Source organism: Taeniopygia guttata, chromosome Z (assembly GCF_048771995.1).
Source record: "Taeniopygia guttata chromosome Z, bTaeGut7.mat, whole genome shotgun sequence".
Lineage (NCBI taxonomy): Eukaryota > Metazoa > Chordata > Aves > Passeriformes > Estrildidae > Taeniopygia > Taeniopygia guttata.
In genome coordinates this window covers 11,268,801-11,282,180 of record NC_133063.1, presented here as the reverse complement: position 1 = coordinate 11,282,180, position 13,380 = coordinate 11,268,801, and the positions used below count along the sequence as shown (strand labels likewise).

The following is a 13,380-nucleotide window of genomic DNA, read 5'->3' as shown; positions in this document are numbered from 1 at the left end:
ATACCAGCACAGAATATCCCCGGGACTTCACTCCGGAATACAACAGTTCGTACTTTCTTATCAGATTTCAAAGCATCCACAGCTTTTGACATCTACAGAGAAAAGGAGGAAGGGGGATCACCAAACACTTTTTAAAGTGCTTCATTCCAATATTTCACCTTTACAGTAAAAACTATTCTTGTCACTTACCATTTTTACAAGATTTTTGCTAAGTGCATTCTTGGCATGAGATCTGTTTAATCCAAGCACCACAATTCCTGGAGAGGAAAAAAGATCAAATCATTGTTACAATGTAGTGTAATATGTATCATCTATGTAAATTATTATTATTTTGAAATTATGCAAAAGGCATTGAGGACTGAAAAAAAAAATGCTAGTGTAATCACTACTGAGTTTCTGAAAGAAGATAAAATTATTTATTCTTTTCAATACTCAACAGAAATTACACTTACTTTAAGAACAAAAATAGGGCTCTAACATCATCATGTGGAAACAGTGCTTACAAAGGTTGAATGTAGAATTATACAACTGCATGCAAAAATTTCATGTTTGTGCATGAAGTGCTGACAAACCATCAGGAAAGATGCTTAATTGTAAAGCACGTATTTCCATACTTAGAGAGCCTATTTCCAGAGACTTTTTAAAGCATGAAGTGCTATCAGAGCAAAGACCAGCAACTCCGATACAGGTAAAAGGAAGTCATAAACATAGAAAGAATGCCACCAATGGGAAAAATTGTTTAAAAAGGAACAAAATCAAACAAAAATTCTCCCTGAAATACAAAAATCAAGATCAATGCTTGGTACATGGCTCCAAAGACACATTCACAGCTCCCTTAGTCCAGTTACAGATTAATTGTCTAACTGGCTGATTACCTGTGCATTGGTTTGGATGTTGTAGTAGAAACAAAAATTGTCTTTATTTTGCACCCCTCACCTTAACAGGCATGAATATCCAAGAGGAAAATTCTGAAATGTCTACTTTGGTAATGCCTAAGTTTACCACAGCTATAGCAATCTTTTAGACAATTACTGCCTGAACCCACACAACTGCCTGAGTTGAAAACACCAACACACAGTCCTGATCCTGCCCTGGTAGTATTTTATCAGTTAGGACTCTCTTCATGCAGAAAATGCAAGGATAAAGTGGAAAAAAGGACTAGGGCAAGACCAGGAATGAAAAGGAGAAAAGAAGCTCTGTCTCAAACAAAAATGCCCACAGTAATGCCACCAACCTATGATATGAAAAAACAGAATTCCAGAAATTTGGTGTTTGCCCAGGTGATTACTACTTCACCACTCAGCTTTAAATGTACAATCTTTGAATGAACAAGCATAGTTATGCTCTTGTACAGCCTTCTTTGTCATCTCAGTGCATACTGCTTCTTCTATTTCTGGAAAACCTGTTCTCCCTTAGGAGTGACCCATTAGTGTCTGAGCTCCCTTCCTCTCCTTCCTCCTGCATGTCTGTTGCACACACATGCACACAAGACAAGATTTAAAAGAGCTCCTGTTCCTTCTGTAGTTAACAATTTGAAGACAAAGTCTTCCATTTACCAGCTATGACTGTCATGATTCAAATAAAAATAATGTCAAATGCAGTAATAAAGCACACATGACCTTCTTGCACTTAAGGTACAGTCAATTATTACATATAGGAACCTCCTAATAGGGAAGTGGAGCCAGGTAAACCCAAATGACCTTCATTCCCTTGTTCTACAAGCCTGAATTCCCACGCTTATACCTATGGCTGGAGGTATTCATCAGGACCACCTGCAAAGGTTGTTACTCAGCACTTTACATAGGAATCTGTTTATATTCTGTTAAGCAAAAAGGAGTGGTACTGTAGCACTTTTCTTCAGCTGTTACAACTTCTTCTCCAGGAGGAGGATCACTCCAAATTCAAATATTCCATAAGTTCAACACAAGTAGATCAGGCAAAAGCATCATCCTACATCAAGCAACAAAAAGACCCTTCACCCTGACTTCACTTTGATTACAGGCACTAGAGATCCATGTTTGAATACACTAGAGACAATATTACCCCAAACCATACGTCAGTCAGGAAACAGCATCCTTTTCAGAAGCATGTGATACTTAGTGGCAGTAACACTTAATGACATTTGAATTTTTCTTCTCCCCACTGGAACCCAAAAACTGCTACTCCACCACCAACAACAGTGTATTCAGAAGGAAGCTCCACTTAACACTAAAGCACTTTAAAGGTTTTTTTTCCTACAAAGGAATCATCCTTGAAGAGAAATCATACAAGTCAATTTTTGCTTAGCAGTGTCGTATCAAGTCATAAAACTACCACTTCTGCTTCGTTCTACAGAAGTAAAACATAAAGATGGCACCCACCCAGCTGTTTTCATGTAAGTATAAAAAAACTATGTGCAAGAATTGCAAGAGGAAAAGTATAAAAGGTTTGCAAGGGATGCCTACATATTGCAGTGATATACATATACAAAAAACATGCTTTACAGTCACATTTGAATCATTATTGTTCTGATATGCCATTACTACAAGATCTGAGCATCCTGAGGACAGAAGGGACCTTGAAGATCATTTTGTTCCAAACCTCCTGCAAGGACACCTTGCACTAGAGCAGATTGTCCAGAGGCCCTTCCACCATGGCTCTGAACACTTCCAGGCATGGGGTATCCACAGCTTCTCAGGGCAATCACTTTCAGTCCCTAAAAGTAAAGAATTTCTTCCTAATATCTAAACTAAACCTGCTCTCTTTCACTTTAAAGTCCCTCTCTATGTTTCTTACAGGCTCCCTTCAGAAAATGGAATGTCACAGTAGGCCACTCCAAAGCCTAGCCTTCAGGATGAACAGTTCCAATTCCCTCAGATTTTTTTCACAGGAACACTCCATCCCTCCAAACATATTCATGGCTCTTCTGGACTCACTCCAGTAGGTCCATGTCCTCCCTGTGCTGGGACCCCAGAGCTGATGCAGGGTTCCAGGTGGGCTCTCACCAGAGCAGAGCAGAGGGGCAGAATCCCCTCCCTCCCCTGCTGCCCACGCTGCTCTGGATGCAGCCCAGGACACGTTTGGCTTTCTGGGCTGGGAGTGCCCATGGCTGGGTCATGTCCAGCCTCTCACCCACAGCACCCCCAAGTCCTTCTCACAGGGCTGCTCTCCATCTGTTCATCCCCAGCCTGTGCTGGTACCAGAGGTTACTCTGACCCAGGTGCAGCACCTTGCACGTGGTCTTGTTAAATTTAATGAGATTCCCTCAGACTCACTTCCCAAACTTGTCCAAGTCCTTCTGGATAGCATCCCATCCTTCAGGTATGTCAACTGCACAGTTCAGCTTGGTATAATCTAAACATTTGCTGAAGGTGAACACAGTCCCCTCATCTATGTCATCAATGAAGATACTAAATCACAGTGGTCCCAGTATAGACCCCTGAGGCACATCACTTGTCACTGACTTCCATCAAGACACTGAGCTATTGACCACTACGCTCTGGATGCCACCATTCAACCAACTTCTCATCCACTGAACAGTCCATCCACCAAATCCATCTCTCTCCACTTCAGAAAGAAGAGTGTTGAGGGGAACTCTGCAAAAGGCTTTCCAGAAGTCCAGATAAATGACATCTGTAGTCATTCCCTTGACCTCTGATAAAGTGAACTCTATCATTCAAGGCCACCGAGTTGGTCAGGCAGGACGTGCCCTTGGTGAAGTCATGCTGGCTGTCTTGAATCACCTCCCTGTTCTCCATGTGCCTCAGCACAGCTTCTAGGAGGATCTGCTCCTTAGAGAGGTGAGGCACAGAGAAGAGGCTCAAGGGTCACAAGTTCCCAGGCTCCAGCTTTCTGTTGCTTTTAAAAATGGGTACAAGGTTTCCCCTTTTCCAGTCATGGGGGACTTGACTTGAGGGAGGTCACTTTTCAATAACACCGGTTATGTTGTCATCTGAAGCATTTAATCATGGTTCATTCTTCCTAAAGCACACACATATTTATATGCTTTCCAAAATCCTTTTAACTAAACTGTTTGAAAAATTGACTTGTGAAAGAAAATATATTAAAAAGCAATCATTAATAAATAGAAGTAAAAATTAGTAGTTGTACTAGTAGTAGTATTTGCTTTGTTGGTGTCTGTATGGTATCAAAAACATGACAGATCTAAGAAGGACTAAGCCTTCACAAAATGATAAACCAAACAGTAATGTCATAGTTTTTCCAGGGAGTCATCCCCACATTATTTCTGGGACACACTTTAGCACATAATGTGCACGTATTAAGAATATATCTGCAAACTGAAAATTAACTTCATCTTAACTGGCTAGGCTCTTCAAGAGATGGTGATTCCCAGTGTTGTCCAATATAAGCAGCAATATTCCTGTATACTATTTTCCTAGCCAACCATTAGAGGCAAGGCACATGTAAATGTACAATATATTCTCTACTTAAAAGTTGCCCCTGTCAAAAGAGAAAGCTGCCTGTAGTGTAATTCTCATTGTTTATAGAAAAAGGAAATGAAACTTGTATTATAAAAGTTATATGATAAATATGAAAGTTATATTATAAAACGGAAGCATAGTAAAAGCAAGAAATGTCTTTCACAGAAATAAGGATACATATGTATCTGAAAGATAGCTTCAAAGTATCTGTAAATTCCCAGAAACTTCCTGTTTCATAGCATACACTAAATACAATACTTAAATATTAAGTGAAGAGATTAGATCCTGGATAAACTCCTGTTTGTATCAGCACACAGGAGATCTTACTTTTAATAATGTTTTTATCTCTTTTATATTGCATATTTAGAAATCAAAACATTCATCCTCAATGTTTGGTAGAAACACATCTAAATGGTTACTTAAAAATTAATCTTGTCTTTAAACCAATACTAGACATTTTGCCAGAGTTTGAAAGATTCACTACATCTGCATATAAAGCAGCCACAGAATTCTTTGTATTTATTATTTATTTGCATTCAATACATACACAGAGGCCATTTTGCGTAATTTAAAAAAATATTTTTAAAATGTCTGAATTGTGCTTTGGTAAATGGAAGGGGATCAAAGTAAGTTATTTTTAAGCTTGTTTCACTTAACTACTCAGATGCATCAAGGCAGACAAGTGGATGTAGATGTTTATTATTCTGAAGTAATTTTTTAAGCAAAACAGGAACATATGGTGAATATATCATGCACAATTCTGGTGGCTTTCATTAATCATCTAATCAAGAAGTATTTAAGTGAAAAATCACACAGATGTGTACTAAACAGCACTTTTTAAAAGCACCAAAGCATTATTCAAAATCCCCTATGAGCCTGTTTCATCTCTAAATTCTGATTTAACTCTTTTCCACGCTTCTTAAGTTACTAGATTTCACCTGCTCAGCCCTGCTTTAAACACAGCAAAAGAACAGGAAGTTTTTCCAATTTATCAGCTAGCTATCAGTTTCCAACCTCTGAGCAAACAACTTAGACCAAGACTGTATTTGGTTTTGCCCATTCCATGTACATTAAAATTCTAACTGTTGAAGACATAAAGCTGTCTTATTCTAAACTGAACCAAAACCAGCTGGGAAATTTGACCATAAGGAGTCATTCTAGTGTAAAATCTAAATTCTAAAAATATTTTTATCACATTCCAGCAAGTGACACTGCCACACTGGAGTGAAGACCAAAAAGATATTTCTCCCAATTTCACCTATAACTTAAAAATCCAAAGCAATACAATAATTTAAATTTGTAATGGGATCACCAATGCAATTTGGCTACGTTCTGAAATGTCAATAGCTGCAATACATTTCAGCCCTAGTGATGATCAAATAGAATCTCAAATCAAGTAAAAGATATATACTTAATTTAAAAACACTGACAGTCATCTTTACTCACAGAAAACTTACACTTAGAGCTTCACAAGTTGCAGCATGGGCAGAATATACAGGTACTTTTTAATCACATTCTTCAAAAATCTCACACCTTTTGTATTCTAGTTCTGGTCAAATTTCAAATTTGGAAGTTGGAAAGCCTTGAGTTAAAATGTCAATAACTAGCCTTTGGAAACATACTCTCATTTTACTTCATTTTGAACAACTTCCCAAGACCTGGGGTATGCAAATCACATGGAAGTGAAGCAGAACAGTTTGCTACTTTGCCTACAGGCAAAGATTTGTCTACTGCCTGTAGATTTGTCACGTACATGTGCCTGTACGTGAGGCAGGTACAGCCAGCTTTCCCTCCTCCCCAGTATTCACAGTGCAATCTGAGCAACATGGAAACACTAGGCACATACAAGAGCACAACCACAGCATCAACAAGCACGTGTGTGCCAGAAAAGGTAGTCAGAGAGCAGGGTCTGAGTGTGCATGAAGTCAAGAAGTATGAAATGGTGTGATGAGACCAGAGTACCGTACGGGAAAGTCAAGAACGTGAAACGGTAGATCAAGGAATGGCAGGGTAGAAAAGAGCAAGAAAGAGCACAGGGGTGTTTACAGAGCTGGTGTCCTCATTCAGCAGAGATACCATATGCTGTAAGCAGATAAATATAGATGAACTTGGTATACAAGGTGAGGAGGAAGGTGTGTCATAGTACTACAGGGAGGAAGCAGAGCCATGTTTCTTTTGCAGAAATGTTGCCTGCTCTTTGTGCTGCTGAATAAGGCGTATGAAATTAATGTCTACTTCAAGGATACATTTCTATATCCTTGTTTTTATCTTTTTCTAACAAACAGTGTTTGTGTCTGTGTCCTTCTGAAATACAATACCAAAGAAAATTCCTTCCGCTTAGAGAATTCATTTATTAAAAATACACTGATTGAATCCTTCCTTATGACAGTGACAGTTGCTTTAACATTACAAATACTATCTCCAAGTTTTGGGACATTAGGCTACATATAAGTATGAAACACCTTCATAACATTACAAAAACAATGACTCCTTGCTGATTCAACAGCTGGAACACACTGCCTAATTCTATGTGTAATAGAAATAAAAGTTGATTACTATGTAATACTGAGGTATTTTCTACCACTTCTTGGTAAAGCACAAAATAAGCAAAGAAAAACACTCTTCTAACATTTTACAAACTTTCCTTTGCTCCTGTCTTGTCTCTTCCTTAACTTAAAATAAACCACAAAAATCTGAATAGATGTTTTAAACTAATTCAAAGTTCTAGAGTCAGCTGGAAAAACAGTACTAAACTAGTACATTTTAAAGGAAGTAGAAAGAGTTGGGAACAGAACTACAAGACAGAAGATAATTTCAGGATCATATTTTATCACCTTTACTATCAATCCTAAATAATGACAAAACCTGCCCTGCTGAAAGCTGATAAAAGCACATCAGTTTTCCCTTGAAAAAGAAAGAATAATCTTCTAAGCTCATACTAAAATTCAAAGTTTTGAAGTTACCTCTCTGTATATGTATACAAATCTATGTACTGGCCTACTTAACTCAAAGGCATTTGGCTGAATTGGTAGCAGGTGTGAAATTGCTGAATTAATGTGCTCAAAGACATAAACTAAACTGTACAAGATGTACTCTCCATGTAAAGAGATTCATGTGCAGATAATCAAAACCCTATACTATGGTCCCCTCCATAAAAGCAGGTATAACATCATGTCTAAGTATAAGTATTATCAGCATAAATCCTCAGGAACAGAGTTTGCACCTCTTCTCCACCATTCCTAGCCCTGTTGAATCCACAGGGGAAGGAAGTGACAAACACCAAAGGAAGTGGAACACTTCCAAAATCCATGAGCACCACATCATAATAGGAAGCACAAAGTGTCCGTGCTGTGATGAACTGGCTGCATGTCACTAAGGAGCACAAATTTTCTTTCTTTTTTTAACCAGATGTGTTAAAATAAGACTCTCGGTATAACTGAGTAGAAAAAAGTGAGTAGTGCTCAACAACACTAAAAGCAAGGAGGAGGATGAGATGATTATTAGGAGAGTGGCATGAGATGAGAGAATACTGAAGCCATACCTTCCACCACAGAAAACATGGATATCAGTTTTATGCCCTCTCTGCCCCCTGCACACAAAGCACAAAACTGATGTCTGAAGCAGCCTGACTCTAGATATTTGCTGCTAAACTTCATTTTCACACAATTAGAGTGGCAAACAGATCCAGCTCACACAGGTGTACAGTATATATGCTGCAGTTCTCTAGAAAAGAAGTGATGCTGTTGATACACCTCAAGGACAAGATAACATCCATAACAACCTAGACAAGCTCATGAAATGGGCCCATGGGAATATCATGAAATTTAACAAGACCAGGTGCAAGGTGCTGCAACTGGGTCAGGACAATCCCCAGTATCAACACTGGTGATGAACAGATGGAGAGCAGCCCTGTGGAAAGGACTTGGGGGTGCTGTGGGTGGGAGGCTGGACATGACCCAGCCATGGGCACTCCCAGCCCAGAAAGCCAAACGTGTCCTGGGCTGCATCCAGAGCAGCGTGGGCAGCAGGGGAGGGAGGGGATTCTGCCCCTCTGCTCTGCTCTGGTGAGAGCCCACCTGGAACCCTGCATCAGCTCTGGGGTCCCAGCACAGGGAGGACATGGACCTGTTGGCATGCATCTAGAGAAGGTCATCAAGATGATAAGAATGGGACACCTCTCCTATAAAGAAAGGCTGACAGAATTGGAACTGTTCAGTGTAGAAATTAGAAGGCTTTGAAGTGACCCAATCGCAGCTGTCCAGTACCTGAAGGGAACCTACACGAAAGATGAGGCAAGACTATCCACAAGGGCATGTAGCAACTGGTCAAGATGGAATTGGTTCAAATTGAAAGAGAATAAATCTAGATTAGTTAATAGGAGGAAAATCTTTACTGTGACAGTGGTGAGGCACTAGAATAGGCTACCCACCGAAGCTGTGGCTGCCCCATTCCTCGAGCTGTTCAAGGCCCGGCTGAATGGGGCTCTACGCAAATCTGGTCTAGTACGAGATGGAGGAGTTTGAACCAGATACTATTCAAGGTCCTTTCTAACCCGAACCGTTCTACGATGCAGTGAAGATCAAGAAGGACCGAGCTGACCCAGTTCCGGCACCGCCATGCCGGCAGCTCCCGGCGCTCCGCGGCGCAGCCCCGGCTTGGGAGAAGGAGAAGGAGAAGGAGGAGAAGGAGGAGCCAGCGCTCTCTGCCCGCCCCTCGCCGCGGGCAGCTCCCGCAGGGCCGCCCTCTCCCTGCCCCGCAGGGGTCACCCCGGCCCGGCCGGGACAGCAGGTGCAGAGCCGCCTCCCCCTCATTACCTTTGTGCTCATCATCCAGGTACCGGACGCGCAGCTCCTCCTCTTCCTTCGCCTGGGAGCCGTAGCTCCTCCTGGCCGAGGGGAGAGCGGCGGCGGCGACGCCTCCCCGCAGCGAGGGCGCGCGGTGGCCGCTTGGGCCGAGGGCGGCGGAGGTCGCGGCGGCTGCGGCTGCGAGCCTGAGCCGGGCGCGGAGGAGGCCGAGCCCGCCCAGCGCCGCCGCCGCCGCCGCCATCGCTGCTGCCGGCGCCGCCTCAGCCTCTCGCGGCCCCGGCCCCGGTGCCGCCGCCCACGTGACCGGCTGCGGCACGCACGGGGCGCGCTCCCGCCTCCCCTCCCCTCACCGCGCCGCCAGCCGCGGCTCCTGCGGCCCGGCCCCGCTGGGGAAAAGGCTCCTCCGGCAGGGGAGATGGGAAACGGGACAGAAAACCAGCCCCGTCCTGGGCCGTGTCAAAAACAGCGTCAAAAACCGCGTGGGCAGAAGCAGGGCGGTGTTCTGCCCCCTCTGCTCCGCCCCGGTGAGACCCCACCTGGAGCGCTGCATCCAGCCCTGGGGTCCCCCGGAGGAAAAAGGCAATGATGAAGGGCAGAGGAGGCCGTGAGGGTGATAAGGGTGATCTGCAACACCCCCTCCGCAAAGCCAGGCGGAGGGAGCTGTGGCTGGTGAAGCATCGTGAAGAGATGGAAAAGAGAAGGCTGTGTGGGCACCCTACAGCAGCCTTGCAGTGTCTAAAGGGAAGTTGATCAGGATCTGTAGTGATAGGACAAGCAGAAATGGGTACGAATGAAGAGAGAAAATGTAAGTGGGATTTTGGGAAGAAATCCTTCACTGCGACAATGGATGAAACTACTGGAATAGGTTGCCCAGAGAAGCTTGCCTCAGCCCTCACAGCACTGAAGTTGAATAAGGCTTGAGTAACATGGTCTAGCAGATGTCTGCCTATGGCATGTGAAGGGGTTTGGGACAGGATGATCTTTAAAAGTCCATTCCCGCCTCTTGACATTCTGTGATTCTCACGCACAGCTTAAAATATGCAGGTGCATAGACAAATTTCTCATTAGTAACAGCAGATGTTTAGTTTCATCAGGGCTTCATACTGCTGGAAGTTGTGCAGCACGTTTATTTGCAGTGAACTTGAGAACATCCCACCTTAAAGGCAACATGCTCAGGCTCTTTTGTGCTGTGTGTGTGGTGGCACCAGAATGAACACTCATGAGCTCTGCAGTACTTACTTCTTGCCCCACATCAGCCATGGCAAAGCCTGGTCGTGGCATCAGCACTGAACAAAGAAAGGAGCTATGGTCAATAACAGAAACCAGGTATCACATGGTTCTGTATACTGCAATAAAAGATAGGATTCACCATCCTGTTTTGGGGTTCTCAGAATTACCATTGTGTTGCAAAACTAAGGATCAAATTAATATGCCTTGGAGGTTAGAGTTGAGTTTAGGTCTCTAAGCAACGCTGCCATGGTGTCTGCTTTGCCCTCCATGCACACCAGCAGACATACCAGCATGAAACAAATCAAACAATAAAAGCAGTAACAATGGAGGTGGGAGGTAATTGCTATGTTTTGTTGTAAATTCACATGATTCAGGACTGCTATGACCTGTTTCAAAAAGGTTGAAATTTCAGCAATCCATGTGTTAATACCATAACAATTTAGTTGAGCCAGAACATGCATTAGATACAAAGAAGTTGACTTGTTTCCTTACACAGAACCTGGCAAAGGTTGTTATAACCATAGTTAATGCAGGTCAGTAATGAGGCTGTTAAAAGCTGTGAAGTTTGTCTTCTTCAAGTTTATTTCCTTCAAATTAGGTCTTGAGAACTGAAAGCATGCCTTTGAGCCACCCCCTGCCATTTTCATAATTCAGTGTTACTTAATTAGAGGAATAAAGCTGTACTGCTTCTGAGCAGAGGCTCAGATGGAGCCATTTTGGTTGTTATTTTGGAGAGCTAGTTACTGCATTCCTTCATGCAGTTGCTCAGCAGCTCCTCCATGCCTTCCTTCTGGAGAAGTGAAGGTCTAAAAATAATGTCCTGTTTGTTCGCTTGAAGCACCACGAAGGGCAAATGTGCATGTGGGGGGAGGAATAGACAGGTTATCACCTTGCATTTATTATGTTTTACTATTTAAACACGGCAATAGCTTGTGATTCACAGCCCTTTCCAGCAGAGCCCGCAGCATGCCAAAGACTTCCAGTAGAAAGGAATTAAGAAAATTTTGTTTGCAGTTGAAGAACATCTTCGTTTATGAGAAGGAATTTTGAAATGTCATATTGAATTACATCAATAGAAACAGAGACAGCGCTATTCTAAAAGATGCAGAAGATAAATAGGCATTAAAAGCAGACCTAAATTCACTGCCATGTCATAATGTTGCCTTGAAGATGAAGGCAGACATTTAGTCACATGCAGTGGCTCCCAAAATGAAGAACTAGTGAACACATTTCTGAGCAGAAGTAAGTGCAGTCAAGCCAACAGATTCGTCTCCATTGTAGAAACACCCAGTCATTTTTAAAATGAAGAATTTTAGAAATGCAATTTTCTTCTACATGCCATTGTCTGATTTTAATTTATTTGTGGAAGAAGTGAAAAGAAAATTTAATTTCTGTTTATTTTTTCTCAATGTGTAAAACTGCATGATATGATATTCATATATGTGTGGTTTATTGCAGTCATTTGATACTATGCTGCATTTTTTAATACTGTGTATTCAATTCCTCCCATTCCCTGACACGCAAGCGTAATTCAGGACTCAGATGAAAGCAAAGTTTTCCATATTCTCTTTTTCCCTGATTTTTTCACTGTAGTTCACTTCTAAAACACAGCTTTGAGGTCATAGTAGTACATGAAAGGTAAAGTATGTTGGCATACTTTACATGTTATTTAAAGATATATCCCAGTTTTAAAAAATAGAGCAACTAGAAAACAGTTTTAAGTAACTACCTAAATAACGTATCTCATTTGGTAGCCTGATTGCTGCTACACACAGATATCCACAGATATTGATACTTGGTGATGAGTGAAATAAATTTATTATAATAAATCCTGATTCAGCCTCCCTTATGTCCACAGAAGCAGTGAATGAAAATAGAACCAGTGTAGATAGAGGCTAGCTCACCAAATTCTCTGTACGCAGCTGCAGCTTCTAATACAGTCCCTCACTCATTGTCTAATCCAAGGGGAAAAACTTGGAAGGTCCTTCACCCTGATTAATATTACATTTGAAGTTGCCTTGGAAAGCTTATTTACATCAGGTTACAGCTTCTCACAGTGTGCAGGACTGAAACTGGCAGGTGAAATGTGCAGCCCCTTTTGTAGATTGATTATGGCCTTTGATAATATAATCTGGAGGGGGGTGGTTGGGGCTTGGGGTCAGGACAATGCTGTTGCAATTTACACAGCATGGGGCAGAGGTACAGAAATTGGCAGACTGTTTATGTGGTTTGTGGAGAGAAATTTTTTCATAATACTATTCTGCATGTGCATTTATTATTCTACTATTGGTGCATGGCACCTGCCATGGTTCATTTGCTAGAGGAACAACCTCACTGTTAATTAGGTATGACAGAAGCATGTGGTCTCTAAACTTCAAATCTAAATTAAGTGCTTATAACCGAAGAGTGTGAAACTACTTGTGGATGTTCAGTTAGGGATCCAGTGCTATTAAAAACACTAATAAATCATTTGAAATGAGACAGGAAAATAATTGCATGTGTATTTATATAATATGCAGTTTTAATGTGAACAATGAAAGGGTTCAGATAGTATGTACAATGAAGCAGGAATATGGGCAAGGAATCTCATCTAGTTCTAAGTTGCTCTAATTTTCTTACATTGATGCGTGTAGATGAGGTGTAACATGCTTTCGTTTTCTCTGGATAAGCATATCAGTGTCAATGGGTAGAGTAAAAAGGGAACACTTTTTAGAGGAAAAATGTCATAACAAGTTTGGCTTTTCAAGCTAAGCCTTTGTCTTGCAAATTGAAAAGTAATTGTCTCTGTAAAGGGACTGTGATATTTGAGAGTGAGATCCATCAGCTATCAGTCCTCTAAAGTTGGTTTGCAAAGGTTGTTTCAATTTCACACCACCCACCAGAAGCATTTGTCTCTTCTAGTTTTCACATATTTGCTTTTTATC

At 41.7% G+C, this 13,380-nt stretch overlaps 1 protein-coding gene across 1 annotated transcript in view; it reads right to left on the bottom strand.

The window, feature by feature from the left end:
* Nucleotides 1-9,683, bottom strand: part of AUH (AU RNA binding methylglutaconyl-CoA hydratase) — a 110,865-nt gene extending 101,182 nt beyond the window's left edge. The window contains exons 1-3 of the mRNA XM_072922031.1: nt 9,236-9,683; nt 190-257; nt 5-92 (exon numbers count right to left, since the gene is read on the bottom strand). Of these exons, the coding sequence (XP_072778132.1) occupies nt 5-92; nt 190-257; nt 9,236-9,467 (388 nt within the window). The 5' untranslated portion in view covers nt 9,468-9,683. The remainder of the gene's footprint in view (nt 1-4; nt 93-189; nt 258-9,235) is intronic.
* Nucleotides 9,684-13,380: the final 3,697 nt, after the last annotated feature.